At 40.3% G+C, this 14,342-nt stretch overlaps 1 protein-coding gene across 14 annotated transcripts in view; it reads right to left on the bottom strand.

Annotated features, from left to right (window-relative positions):
• helz (helicase with zinc finger) overlaps positions 1 to 14,342 on the bottom strand; it is a 266,938-nt gene that overhangs the window by 64,034 nt on the left and 188,562 nt on the right. For all 14 annotated transcript variants that reach the window (XM_069929767.1, XM_069929772.1, XM_069929768.1 and 11 more), the window contains one exon: positions 835 to 886. In XM_069929767.1, coding sequence (XP_069785868.1) covers positions 835 to 886 — 52 coding nt within the window. The remainder of the gene's footprint in view (positions 1 to 834; positions 887 to 14,342) is intronic.

Raw genomic sequence — 14,342 nt, 5'->3', positions numbered from 1 at the left:
CCCTTGTTCATCAATTTCTGAAGTTCCACCCTCTCCTTTTGTTGCCGAGCCTTGCCGACAAAAGTTGAACATTTTACAGAGTAAATTGCTGGATGATGGCTGGATCTTTTAAGTTAAATATTTCCCTACCAGAGGAATCTTAAAATCAATTATTATCGCTCTATTCTGCCATACTTGAAGGTTCATTTAATTTCAATACCAAATGGAATTTTTAAAAAATCTGCAGGTATTGGAAATAAAAGTAGAAACAAAAGTTCAGCAGGTCAGGCAGCATCTGTGGAAAGATAAACAAATAACAGTTCACATTGAGAACCCCCCATTAAAACCAAGAAAGGTCTTAGACCTGAAATATTAACAGATTCTCTTTAAGCATATGCTGCATGACATTGAATTTTAAAGCATTTTTTGTTTTTATATCAATTAATTCCATTTGATATTTGTTTGATAATTTTCTTCTTTGCCTTCTTCCATTTCCTCAGCTTCTTGAAGCAACAGATGTTGAAGCGCAAACCATAAAAACTGCAATGTCTCCAAATCCTTACTTGTTAAAACCCATGAGGAAAATTAATAAGGGTGTCACAAGAGATGATGGCCCTGTCCTCAGTGGGTATCCAGGTGGGCATGGTACAGTGACAATTGTAGGGCAACATCCAGAAACAAGAAATGGCAACACATTTTTTTAATATAGTTCAGACAATTTTGGTACTGACATTGTCAGAAGACTAAATACATATGGTTTGGAACAGGAGATCTGAAGCTTCGAAAAACATTGTTATTTTAGAATAGCTACATTATTTCATGACATGACACCAAAAAAATTTGTGGTTGACTTACCAAACCCATCCGTGGGAAAGTGGTCACCCTGGTTATGGTGATGGCCCTTATTCTACAAATAATCAATAGGCCAAAGTCAATAGTAAAATCCATTTGCATGCTTACTATAACTTGCAACATTTCCCAATTTGTCAAAATGCATTTTTCATTTCTGTTCCTGCACTCTTGCATAATCCAAAGAACTAATTATGTAAAGGACTAAGAATTATCTATTTGTAGAATTGTGTGTTAGAATAATGCCATCTCAAACTATATCACCATATGTACTTTAGAAATTCATAATCTTTAAGCACATTAAAATTATATCATTGCTTGCAAATCGAAGATGAAATGCAATATATTTTAGAGAATATAAATGTAAGATGAGAGATTTATTTCTATTCATGCAATGTGGAACATTGTCAACACCAGTGTTATCACCCAACAACAATTCCCCTTGAATTTTGGGGGTGAATCACCTTCCTGAATGCTGCAGACCATGTGGTTTATCCAGAGTGCTCGTAGAATGTTCCAAGATGTTGCCTTGGCAACAAAAGATGAGCAAGATATGTCAAAGTCAGCATGGCATGCAACATCGAAGGGAACCTGCAAAAGCTAGTATTTCCATGTGCCTGCAGCTTTCATTAGTACAGCATGTTTTAGAGGCACTGTCAGACCATTGTTTGTGAATTATTGCAATGCTTCTTGCACATGGACTATACTGCAATCAGGCATGTTATGTTGGTGGTGTGTGTATAGCCCCTTTCACACTTGCAAGTGATCCCAGGAATTAACTGCCAATCGGCCTTTAAAATGTCTAATGTGAAAGCAAAATCAGCTCAATGCTGGCACCAGATGGCATCATCTCATGCCGGGGATTGACGGCCTTGACTCCAGTGCAATCCCCGCTGTCTGCAGGCTCTGGCATTGCAATCAGTTGAGTGTGAAATGAGTAATTGCATTGTGGGATTGAAATGATCCAAGTTTTTGCATGAGTGCAGGAATGTGAAGGAAGAAGATTAAAATGAAGGTATGAATTTTGCTGTGGAAAAGTTGCAGTGGGAGAGAGAGGAAATAAGCAATAACGGACAATTTTTAAACAGCGTTGGAAAACTGGTAGCACTTTTGCTCACAAATGAAAAAGACCATAGGGAAAGCAATGGCAGACTTGACTTCCTAGAATGTCGTGCGGCAGAGGAACCCCTCCATGAATGCTCCACGCATGCAGCCATGCATACAGCCCTTTCTCCGCCACATGGAATTCTGGGAGAGCAGGTTCGCCATCGCTGTTTCCTCCACTGTATTTATAAATTGTACCTGGTAGTGTTACCAACTTTCCCATCCTATACAAATTGAGCTAATATAAATGGTGAATAAAATAGAAGCAGTTCCTCAATGAACTTGTAAATCCAGTAAGTGAATGGTATTCTAACATGGTCCTGACCTATGCATCCTGGAAGATGTAAAGGGTAACGAAATTGGGTCAGAAGACACAAAATAGTGCAGATGCTGGAGGGAATTAGGTTAGTTGCTTGTCACAAAACATTCGGCATCTTAATTTAATGAAAGCTGCAATGTTTATTGAGAAGCTCAGTTGTTGTGAAATCAACCAGCAAATTTACATATCAACCCGTGTTTCTCCTAACACTGCTTCTTTCTTTATAACAAAGGGAGAATAAAATCACAACATTTAATCAATTGAAAACTTTTCACAATGTTTTGAATAAGGAGGCACACTTGCACTTGCAACCTCTGGAAAAGCAATGCCTTCAATTGCTTAGTGAAGACCAGTGCTCCACAACCTCTTCAAAAATACTGAGACAATTCATTGTGCAATGCGTTTCCTCTCTTTCCCACATGAATTTGTGGGTTCGCAGGAGGAGTATAAGAAAGTCAGAGGCATTTTGAAATTCAAGATCCATTGAACTATCAGCTGAAATGGTAAATGGAGGCTCAATTTTTGCATTTAAGTATTTGAACAGGTACATAGATAGGATAGGTATGGAGCGCTATGGATTGGGTACAGACCAGTGGACCTGGGCAGAATAATAGTCCAGCACAGACTAGAAAGGCAGATGGTGCATATTGAGATCATGTAGGTAGTGACAGAGATGGCGGTGTGAGCATTCCATATCCTAATTGATTTAATCAGTTTTACATTACATCTTTCATCACAATTCCTGAATCAACAGGAAATGACTCCAATTTTAAAATCAGGCCATCTTCTCTCAATCAATAAATTTGTTTCCTCAAAAATCTTCCCTCTAGTCATTGTAGGCTTATACTCACACAGCTATCTCAACCTCCTCCACAAATCTACAAGAAGGACTATCCCTTCCAAAGATTCTATTTTTAATAATTTGTTTTAATAAATTTTATTTACAGGATGGTAGAAGCCAATTCCAGCCATTGAGACCTGTGCCACCCAAATTACAATCTACATCCTGTGTACATTTTGAATGGTGGGAGGAAACTGGAGCACCTGGAGGATATCCATGCAGGCCAGAGGAAGAATATACAAACTCCTTACAGATAACGCTGGATTTGAATTCTAGTCGCTGTAATAGTGCTGTGCTAACCATGCTGGGAGTCACTTCCAATTTACATCTATGACACTTCAGATATTCTCTGCCAGATCTTTTCACCAGTGATATTCAGACTCTCTACAACTCCATCTCTCTCAAGGCTACAGTCAGACATAAATCAGTTGAAAAGTTGAGTGGAATGATAGCAAATAAATATGACCAGACAAGTGTATTGTAATGCACTTATGGAGGTCAAATTCTTCTGCAACACAAGGAGTAAATGGTGTCACCTTTCTCTTCATACAGTGCTTTGATGTACAGAGGAACCTTGGGTGAAAGTGGTGACACAGTACCCACAAGTGGGTACTGAAAAAGACATTTGCTATGCTTCCCTCTTGTTATCACAGAATACAGACGTGCTTAAACTGGAATTTAAATCTTGTAAGAGTGGCAGAGGGGAGGGAAGGGGAAGAAGGAGGGAGGCAGCAAACAGAGATAGAACAATGAGAAAGAACAGCATCCTCACTGTAAGTGTTGGATTGAAAAGCAGCAGAAACTAAAGGAGAGACATGCTCCATGAATTTAACGGAACTAGATAAGTTCAATGAAGCACAAAAGAGAAGCAAGAGGTATGACTCATAACGTTTTTGCAATGAAGATTAATAGAGTGTGAACTAATGCAGTGATAGCAAAGAAGAGTAGCACAATTAATTGAATTGTAGGGCAGTTATTTTAAAAGTTGATAAGACTGACCCATCAAGCGTATTTGTAAACTGACCAGTGGCTGGGTCCTATCCTACATGAGCATAAATAACATTTTATAAACGAGTAGTCCAACTTCAGATCTGTGCATAATTGCACAAATGATAGAATAGGGAAGATATTCTTGCCCAAGAATATCAGCTGTCTGGGAACTAAAGGGTTATCATCTGAGGAGCATTTGACAACTTTTGGCCTGTATGCAGAATTTAGGATAATGAGGGGAATCTCATTGAAACATTTTGAATGTTGAAAGGTGTGGACAGCGAAGATGTAGAAAGGTTGTTTCCCATGGTGGGAGAGTCTAAGATAAGAGGGCACAACTTCAGAACTAAAGGGTGTCTGTTTAGAACAGAGTGGCGCTGGAATTTCTTCAGCCAGAGGGTGGTAAATCTGTGGAATTTGTTGTTGCAGGCAATTGTGGAGGCCAGGTCACTGGGTGCATTTAAGGCAGATTGACAGGTTCTTGATTAGCTACGGCATCAAAAGTTTTAATTTTAATTTAAAAAATTTAAACATACAGCAAGGTAACAGACCATTTCGGCCCACGAGTCTGTGCCACCCAATTTACACCCCATTAACCTACACCAGCAGTATTTTTTGATCAGTGGGAGGAAACCTGAGCCCCCAGAGAAAACCCATGCAGACACTGGGAGAACATATAAACTCCTTAAAGTCAGCATGGGACTCAAATCCTGGTCCGGTCCCGATCGCTGGCGCCGTAAAGGTGTTGCGCTAATCACTATGCCAACTGTATTATGGGGTGAAGGCCAGGCAGTGGGGCTGTGGGAAAATGGATCAGCTCATTATAAATGGTGGGGAAGACTCGATGAGCTGAATGGCCTATTTCTGATCCAATGTCTTATATCGACATGAAACACAATCATTGCTATTCCTACAAAGATACAGCACACTTGGCTAATCTGCTGGAGAAATGTGAAGAAATGTCTTCGTCTGTTGTCGGCCAACCATAGATAACAACAGATGTCTACTGTGAATCCAAAGTGCTGCCAGCACTTGTAGACAAAAAAGCACAGAGTCTCCTTCATGACTGAAATCTCCATTATACACACACAGCAAGTAAATAATTGCTGAAAAATGACTACACTACAGTGATTACTTCATTTAAATATACAAAGCTACATACAGAATTGTCACAAGGCCCATCACTGTGCTCGGCAATGTATGAAGAGCAATCTCTGTTCCCAAATAAAGTCTATTTTTCTGCACAGCATTCATTTTCCTGTGTTTATTCTTACTCCATTTAAAGGACAAATCTGCAGTGTTGTTAAAATAATATTTCAGCCAACATTAAAGACTTCAGACATTCATGTTTGTAACAATCATAGTTTCATTTGATTCCTTTACTTGGCCAGTTCAATATCTGGGTGCTCAAAAGACCTTTTAACTTTGGGTCAAGTTGGGCACCTTCTTACCTTTGCAATTTTGAAGATCAAAAAAGGATCAATGGGAAATAAATGCTCATATGCAATGCACTCTACTTACAACTCAGTTAAAATCCTATATATTTGGTGTTGCAAGTCTGTGGAAAGTCTGGGGGGGGTGGGGGGGGGTGGTCATAGATCTTAAGGGTCATCTCAATACGTTCAATGGACAGAAGAACTTTGTCAACTCGATCGTTATGGTAATCTGCTTAGAGATTCTGAAATGCCCTGAAGTGCTTCTATATTATTTATTAATTCATTCAGCTTCATTTGTTTCAAAAATCAGATGCGAAGAATGCAAATGTCTGAAACAAACAGTAGCAATCTGGCACCTTTACCCCAACAAAAATATCATTTTAAAAATGTAAACAATTTATAATATTAATCAATATGTTAACATAACTATGAAAAATTAATGCATTAAACAAGGGAAATAGCTGAGATGTGTAGTAGAAATGTGATAGTTGGGGATTTCAATTTTCCTAACATTGATTGGGAAACACCATCAGTGAGAGGGCAGGATGGCTTAGACTTTGTACAATGTGTTCAGGATTGCTTTTTACAGCAGTATGTTGAGGTGCCTACTAGAGGGGCGGCAGTGTTGGATCTATTGTTAGGAAATGGAATAGGGCAGGTGACGGAAGTGTGCGTTGGTGAGAACTTTGGATCCAGTGATCATGGGTCCATTAGCTTCAACTTAAATATGGAAAGGGATGGGTCAGGTCTGAGGTTGAAGGTCTTCCGAGTGGGGGAAGGCCAGATTTGAAGAAATGCGAAGGGATTTGCAGAAAATTGTATGAGCTGATCTTTTTTCTGGAAAGGATGTAGAGGAGATTTGGAGGGTATTTAAAGAAGAGATATTGAGAGTACAGGATCTTTACGTGCCAGTCAGATCGAAAGGCAAGGCCAAAAGTTCAAGGGAACTGTGGTTTTCTGGAAAAATTAGGAAGTTTGTTCGGGATAAGAGGGGAGGAATATACTAAATTTAAGAAGCAAAAAATGGATAAGATGTATGAATATTACATGGATTGCAGAAAAAACCTCAAGAAGGAAATTAGAAAGGCAAAAAGGTATGAGGTGTCAATAGCTGATAAGGTAAAAGTGAATCCTAAGGGTTTTTACAGATATGTGAATAGTAAAAAGAGGGTTTGAATAGTAAAAGGAGGTTTAAGGATAGAATAGGACCGCTGGAAAATAGGAGCGGTAAACTGTGCGAGGAACCGTATCAGATGGGAGAGATATTAAATAATTTTTCTCATCTGTGTTCACAAAGGAAAAGGACATTGAACTATGTGAGATAAGTGAGGCAAATGGCTTAGTTATGGAAAAGATAGGGCTTAGTAAAGAGAGGGTTTTGGAGCTTCTAAGGCCAGTAAAAGTGGATAAGTCTCCTAGTCCTGATGGGACTTTCCCCAGGATGTTAAGGGAGGTCAGGGAGCAAATAGCAGAGGCACTGTCAGTGATTTTTCAACGATCGCTGGAGAAGGGTTGGAGGGTTGCTAATGTAACTCCATTGTTTAAAAAAGGCATGAGGCGTTGGCCAAGTAATTATAGGCCTGTAAGCTTGACTTAGGTGGTTGGGAAAGTTATGGAGGGTATTAGAGATTGTGTGTAAAAATATCTGGATAGGCAGGGATTGATCAGGAGCACCTAGCATGGGTGGGTGAAGGGGAAGTCATGTTTTTCAAAGAAGTGACAAGAAAAGTGGATGAAGGTTGGGCAGTTGATGTAGTCTATCTGGATTTTAGCAAAGCTTTTGATAAGGTTCCACAGTAAAGGTTAGTAAGGAAGGTTCAGTCACTAGGGATTAATAGAGAAATAGTAAGATGGGTTCAGAGGTGGCTGGAGGATAGAGAGCAGAGGGTCATGGTGGACAACTGTCTGTCAGGATGGAAGCCTGTGACAAGCGGCGTGCCTCAAGGATCGGTGCTAGGTCCCCTGTTGTTCATAATTTATATTAATGATTTGGATGATGGGGTGGTTAACTGGGTAAGTAAATACGCAGATGATATGAAAATAGGGGGAGTGGTGGATAGCGAGGAAGGTTTTCAGGGATTACAGAGGGATTTGGTTTGTCTGGAAAATTGGGCTGAAAGATGGCAGATGGAATTTAATGTAGAGAAGTGCTACATTTCGGAAAAAATAATCAAAATAGGACATATGTAGTAAAGGGGAGGACATTTGGGAATGCACAAGAACAAAGAGATCTTGGAGTTATGGAGCAGCGTTCCATGAAGGTGGATTCCCATGTTGACAGGGTGGTTATGAAGGCATTTGGTTTGTTAGCCTTCATAAATCATAGCATAGAATATAGGAGCTGGGAAGTGATGCTGCGACTGTTTAAGGCGTTGGTGAGGCCAGGTTTGGAGTATTTTGTTCAGTTCTGGTCTCCAAATTATAGGAAGGATATAGATAAGGTGGAGAGGGTGCAGAGAAGATTTACAAGAATGTTGCCTGGCTTAAAATACCTAGAGTACAGAGAAAGATTGAAGAGGTTAGGACTTTATTCATTGGAACGTAGACGGTTGAGAGGGGATTTGATAGAGGTGTTTAAAATTATGAAGGGAATAGATAGACTAGATGCAAGTAGACTCCTCCCCCTGAGAGCAGGGGAGGTTGAAACAAGAGGACACAAGTTGAACATAAGGGGGCAAAATTTTAGGAGAAACATTAGAGGATGTTTCTTCACTCAGAGAGTGGTGGCTGAATGGAATAATCTTCCGGAGGAAATAGTTGAGGCAGAGTAAATTCTTTCATTTAAGAGGAGGCTGGATATATATATATATATACAAGGATAGGAAAGGGTTGGAGGGTTATGGGCGGAGAATAGACGGGGGGATCTAGCGGAGTTGTTTGAGTGAACCAGCATGGACTTGAAGGGCTGAGATGGCCTGTTTACATGCCATAAACTGTTATATGGTTATGACATCTTAATATATACACATGAAAAGCAATTTTGAAAGATACGATTGCTCTCTTCCTTCCTGAAATTAGACTAATAACACGTTTAATGCAATATATAATACAACCCCATCATATTTGAAAGAAAGCTTGCATTTGTAAAACTAATCAATTTTAGGTGGATAACAAATGATAATACTATAACAGGTAAACCCAATTCTTGGCTCCTGTGGTTGAACTTTCCAGAGTAGGATCTAGAATGTGTGTTGATCTAATAAGAGAAATATTTGCCATCCAAGCATTAAGTATGGTGTGAGAAATACAAGATTTTTGAATGAAAGAAAATGGTCAGTGCTTTGTTTACTAAGCTTTAGACTACATGCACATTACATGCGTGTCCACGAAAGGTAGAAGACCATGCCACCAATCCTACCATGCCCTTTGTGAAGGAAGAATCATGTCTTCCATATCTTCCATAGATTGCTGACATTTAAAACATTTTTCCTGGCAGAATGGTTAGAGGATGAGTTCACAGTCTTTTCTTACAAATACCTGAGGGATGTGTAAGCTCAGGTAGTCGTAGCCTCAGGTTGACTGGGATAAAGTGTGAGGCTGTTTGGCTCCGAATCATGGGTCCTCTACCGGCATCACCTACAGCTCCTAGAACGCTTCAATCAGCGCTGTCTCCGCTCCATCCTCAACATTCATTGGAATGACTTCATCACCAACATCGAAGTACTCGAGCTGGCAGCGTCCGCAAGCATCGAATCCATGCTGCTGAAGACCCAACTGCTCTGGGTGGGTCACGTCTCCAGAATGGAGGACCATCGCCTTCCCAAGATCGTGTTATATGGCGAGCTCTCCACTGGCCACCGAGACAGAGGTGCACCAAAGAAGAGGTACAAGGACTGCTTAAAGAAATCTCTTGGTGCCTGCCACATTGACCACCGCCAGTGGGCTGATCTCGCCTCCAACCGTGCATCTTGGCGCCTCACAGTTCGGCGGGCTGCAACCTCCTTTGAAGAAGACCACAGAGCCCACCTCACTGACAAAAGACAAAGGAGGAAAAACCCAACACCCAATCCCAATCAACCAATTTTCCCTTGCAACCGCTGCAAACGTGCCTGCCTGTCCCGCATCAGACTTGTCAGTCACCAACGAGCCTGCAGCAGATGTGGACATACCCCTCCATAAATCTTCGTCCGCGAAGCCAAGCTAAAGAAAAGAAAAGAATTGGTGCCAGTTGGGAATGGGACAGTTGTCACCCTATTAGGGTGATAAGGGGAAGCCGGCTGCTAATTGCTTACTGCTTGGGGGAGGATGTAACGCCTCCTTTGTCCTTTGCCTTCAACTGTTTTCTCTTGTTTTCTGATTATAAGTTTGTGTGTCTCTTTTACTCAGGAAAGATTCAGAGTTCTGCTTTTAGGGGAGACAGACTCTCTCTATGGTATCACATTTTAAAATAAAGGTTTTCTGTAAGCACCATTCCTCTGTGTCCAAGATTTTTCCCATAACACCCTCACATGGACAAACTACTGGAATGCCAGAATACAGCTTTGCTACTTTTAAAAACATTACCTTTTACAAATCAGATTCATCAATGCTTTTTGGTGAAATGCCAACCACAAACTTCAATAGTCCACAAACCCAATGACTGTGGTGCACAAGTTTTAAAAATTCTCATCTCCTGTTTTACTTTCACAAAAGTTTGAGTTAATCCTTATCAGTGAGATGACAGCTCAAAACCAACCTCCAGGCCAAATAAATTAAATATGACAAATCTAAAAGAAATGCAGACTGAAATTTGCTCAGGCAAATTTGGCCAACATTTTGCTCCTTTGCATTTTGATAGGTTGTGTACCTATTTTTTTGCATTTTCTGGTGAATATAGCTAGAAAAACCCACATAAAATGGGTTTCTGTTAGAAGGTGGAGATCACAAATATTTTGTTCCGATCTCAAAAAAATATTCTTGGGATTTGACAAGTTTTGAGGCAGGATACAGCAAAAGCATGTCTCCCTCATCTTTTAAAGCATCACCTGCAGAAAATCTAGAATATTCCATATTCAATCCACTTAAAATCTGATGAAATGAGCTTTGATTAATTATTTGACAGAATCAATAATAAAATGCTGGAAGTTTCTGTGGAGTACATCAGCACGTTACTTTTCATCAGGACAGATTGCTTGTCTGAAGTTTCTGGTCAAAGTCCAAAGACTATAATATTTTAGGTGGGAAGATCAGATGCTGTCCTTCAAGCTTGTTTGTTTGTCTATGAACCCTCAAGATTGTCCTCATGGATTGAATAGCCCTCAAAGTAATTTTTCTGATGCACAAGAGACCACAGTACTAGCACCAAATTCAGTACATTTAAGTAGAAGTGCATTCAATATATTCAAGTTTTGCAAATGAAACAAAGATTGGAGGTATAGTGGACAGTGAGGAAGGCTTACAAAACTTGCAGAGGGATCTGGACCCACTGGAAAAATAGGTCCAGATGAATTTTAATGCAGACAAATGTGAGTTGTTGCACTTTGGAAAAAGATATACTTTCAATGGTAGGGCACTGAGGAGAGATCTGGGGATATAGATGATTAATCCTGTGAAAGTGGCATCACAGGTTAGACCATAAGTCATAAGAGTAGAATCAGCCCATCAAGTCTGTCCTACTATTCAATCATTCTCCCACTCAGCCTCACTGCCTGGCCTTCTTCTCAACACCTTTGATGCCCTGGATATCAAACTCTGCCTTAAATACACCCAGTGACTTGGCCTCCACATTCCACAGATTCACTACCCTCTGGTTAAATAAATTCCTCCACATCTCTGTTCAAAACGGACACTTAGAAGAGGATGCCCTTCAAACCTGAAGATGTACACTTTTGTTTAGACTCCCCCACCATGGGAAACAACCTTTCTACATCATCTCTGTCCATGCCTTGCAACATTCAAAATTCAATGAGTACAGGCCAAAAGCCACCAAATGCTCCTCAAATGATAATCCTTTCGTTCCCGGAATCATCCTTGTGAACCTCTGAACCCTCTCCCATGTCAGCACATCCTTTCTTAAACGAAAAAGTAGAGGGGGCATGGTTTGTTTTTGAACTCAAGTGAAACCAACATTTATACGTCTGTTTGTGGGAGCTATTGGGCATGGCTTAAACACAGCATGCAGGTGCATGCAAACCAGAGGCAACATTCAGACAATGGAGCTGTTGGTGGAAAGACTGATACAATGTGCATTGAGAATGAGGAAGGATAAATTTAAATGTAGACATACAGCAGTTACAGGTCCTTTCAGCCCAGGAGCTTGTGCTGCTAAATTACACCCAATTAATCTACAACCCCGGTACGTTTTAGAGGGTGTGTGGAAACCTACGCACTCATAGGCCTTGGTGAAAACTTATGCAGAAATCGCAGAGTTCAAGCACAGGAAATTTTAAAATATTTTGTACGTGTTGGGTACTGATGGCTTGGTGGATAGCTGATATTGTTCTGTTATTTAAGAAAAGAAGAAAGAGTAATCCAGAATGATTGGTTGGTGAGCCTTACAGTCATGAGTGAATTATTTAGATATACAACGAATAGCCTTTTGTAACCATATGTTTAGAATTCTGTTACCCATATTCATAGGTGACAATACACAGTTACATAACGGAGCTCTTACCCACTTTTTTTCTAATACATTCATTAATTTCCTGTCATATTTTCACTATAACGTACCAAGATAGGGTTACTTGTCTTCCTTTTTACTGATTTAGTGCTCAGTTACAAATAAAGTCTTTAGTTGTTACTTCATTCATAGAATGTAGCCCCATACGAACCCAGTTTGGTGAATTCCCTTCAAAAAAAGATGCTGAAAATCTTACTTGTGCAGCCAGATATTATTTTTTTTTAAATCTTAAAGCCTCAGTCCTCCTAATTTATAATCCCAAATTATTTTTTTCCAATGCAATACTAGGCACTTTGTTATTCCATTGGAAATGTCTGACTTGATTATTTAATAATTTGAAAAATTCTTAAGCTATTATTGGAACAAGTATTGAAGTCTCAGCATCACTTTCATTTTTACACAACTCATTCTTCCTATTCACGTTATCAGCCAATCCTTCCGTTTTTGTAAGTCCTGCTCTATTTTATTAAACAAAGGAACATAATTAAGCTTATATAGGTTTTGTGAATTGTTGTTTGTTAAAACTCCCAAATATTTAATCCCATCTGATTTCCATTTAAATCTGCTGACTCTTTCATATCTTTCATAATAATGGTTTGTTAAAGGCGTTATTTCACTTTAGTCCATATTAACTCTACAATATTTTTCTGAGAGTCTCCTGTAACCTTTTCAAGGACCCTTCTCGATCTGACAAATAAACATTTTATGCTCATCTTGTCCACCACTAGGCCCTTAATCCCAGGATCTCTTTTAATAATTTCAGCCAAAGGTTCAATTGCCATTATGAACAATGTTGGAGACAACATTGCCTACTCAATCTACTTAAGAGAAATATTGTCAACATTTGACTATTCGTAATTATCTTTGCCTGTGAACTGTGATATAATGCCTTAATCCAATTAATGAATCCCCTTCCTTTACCAAATTTCTCCAATGTTTTAAACAAAAACAGCCATTCTAATCAGTCAAATGCCTTTCCTTCATCCAGAGAAATTGTTACATTTGGATGACGCACCGATTTTGCCACATGTATTATATTAAACAGTCGAGCTAGATTATTCGCTGAATGTCTACTCTTTACAAATCCCATCTGGCCCAGATGTATTAATTTTGGTAAATATTGCCCCAGCCTGTTGGCTAACGCCTTTGCTATAATTTTATAGTCAACATTAAAGAAAAAAAATTGGCCTATATGACAATGTTTTTAATGGGTCTCTATTCCTTTTTTTCCTCCAGGAAAAACAAGGACTGGTTTGACGAAAACAGCCAGGAAATCCAGGAGCTGCTGGCAAAGAAGCGAGCTGCCCACCAGGCTCACCTTACAAAGCCGTCCTGTCCAGAGAAGAAACAAGCCTTCCGTCGCGCATGCAGCCATCTTCAGCGCAAACTCCGGGAGATCCAAAATGAGTGGTGGACTAGCCTCGCCAAACGAACACAGCTCAGCGCGGACATTGGCGACTTCAGGGGTTTCTACGAGGCTCTAAAGGCTGTGTACGGCCCCTCACCCCAAGTCCAAAGCCCGCTGCGCAGCTCAGACGGCAAAGTCCTCCTCAGCGACAAGATCTCCATCCTCAACCGATGGTCAGAACACTTCCAATCTCTTTTCAGTACCAACCGCTCAGTCCAAGATTCCGCCCTGCTCCAGCTCCCTCAACAGCCCCTAAGGCTAGAGCTGGATGAGGTTCCCACCCTGGATGAGACATATAAGGCAATCGAACAACTGAAAAGTGGCAAAGCAGCAGGTATGGATGGAATCCCCCCAGAAGTCTGGAAGGCTGGCGGCAAAACTCTGCATGCCAAACTGCATGAGTTTTTCAAGCTTTGTTGGGACCAAGGTAAACTGCCTCAGGATCTTCGTGATGCCACCATCATCACCCTGTACAAAAACAAAGGCGAGAAATCAGACTGCTCAAACTACAGGGGAATCACGTTGCTCTCCATTGCAGGCAAAATCTTCGCTAGGATTCTACTAAATAGAATAATACCTAGTGTCGCTGAGAATATTCTCCCAGAATCACAGTGCGGCTTTCGCGCTAACAGAGGAACCACTGACATGGTCTTTGCCCTCAGACAGCTCCAAGAAAAGTGTAGAGAACAAAACAAAGGACTCTACATCACCTTTGTTGACCTCACCAAAGCCTTCGACACCGTGAGCAGGAAAGGGCTTTGGCAAATACTAGAGCGCATCGGATGTCCCCCAAAGTTCCTCAACATGATTATCCAACT

This window comes from Narcine bancroftii, chromosome 3 (genome assembly GCF_036971445.1).
Source record: "Narcine bancroftii isolate sNarBan1 chromosome 3, sNarBan1.hap1, whole genome shotgun sequence".
Taxonomy (NCBI): Eukaryota; Metazoa; Chordata; class Chondrichthyes; order Torpediniformes; family Narcinidae; genus Narcine; species Narcine bancroftii.
Note: the sequence above shows the minus strand (reverse complement) of the source record. Positions and strands in the feature narration are given on the sequence as shown.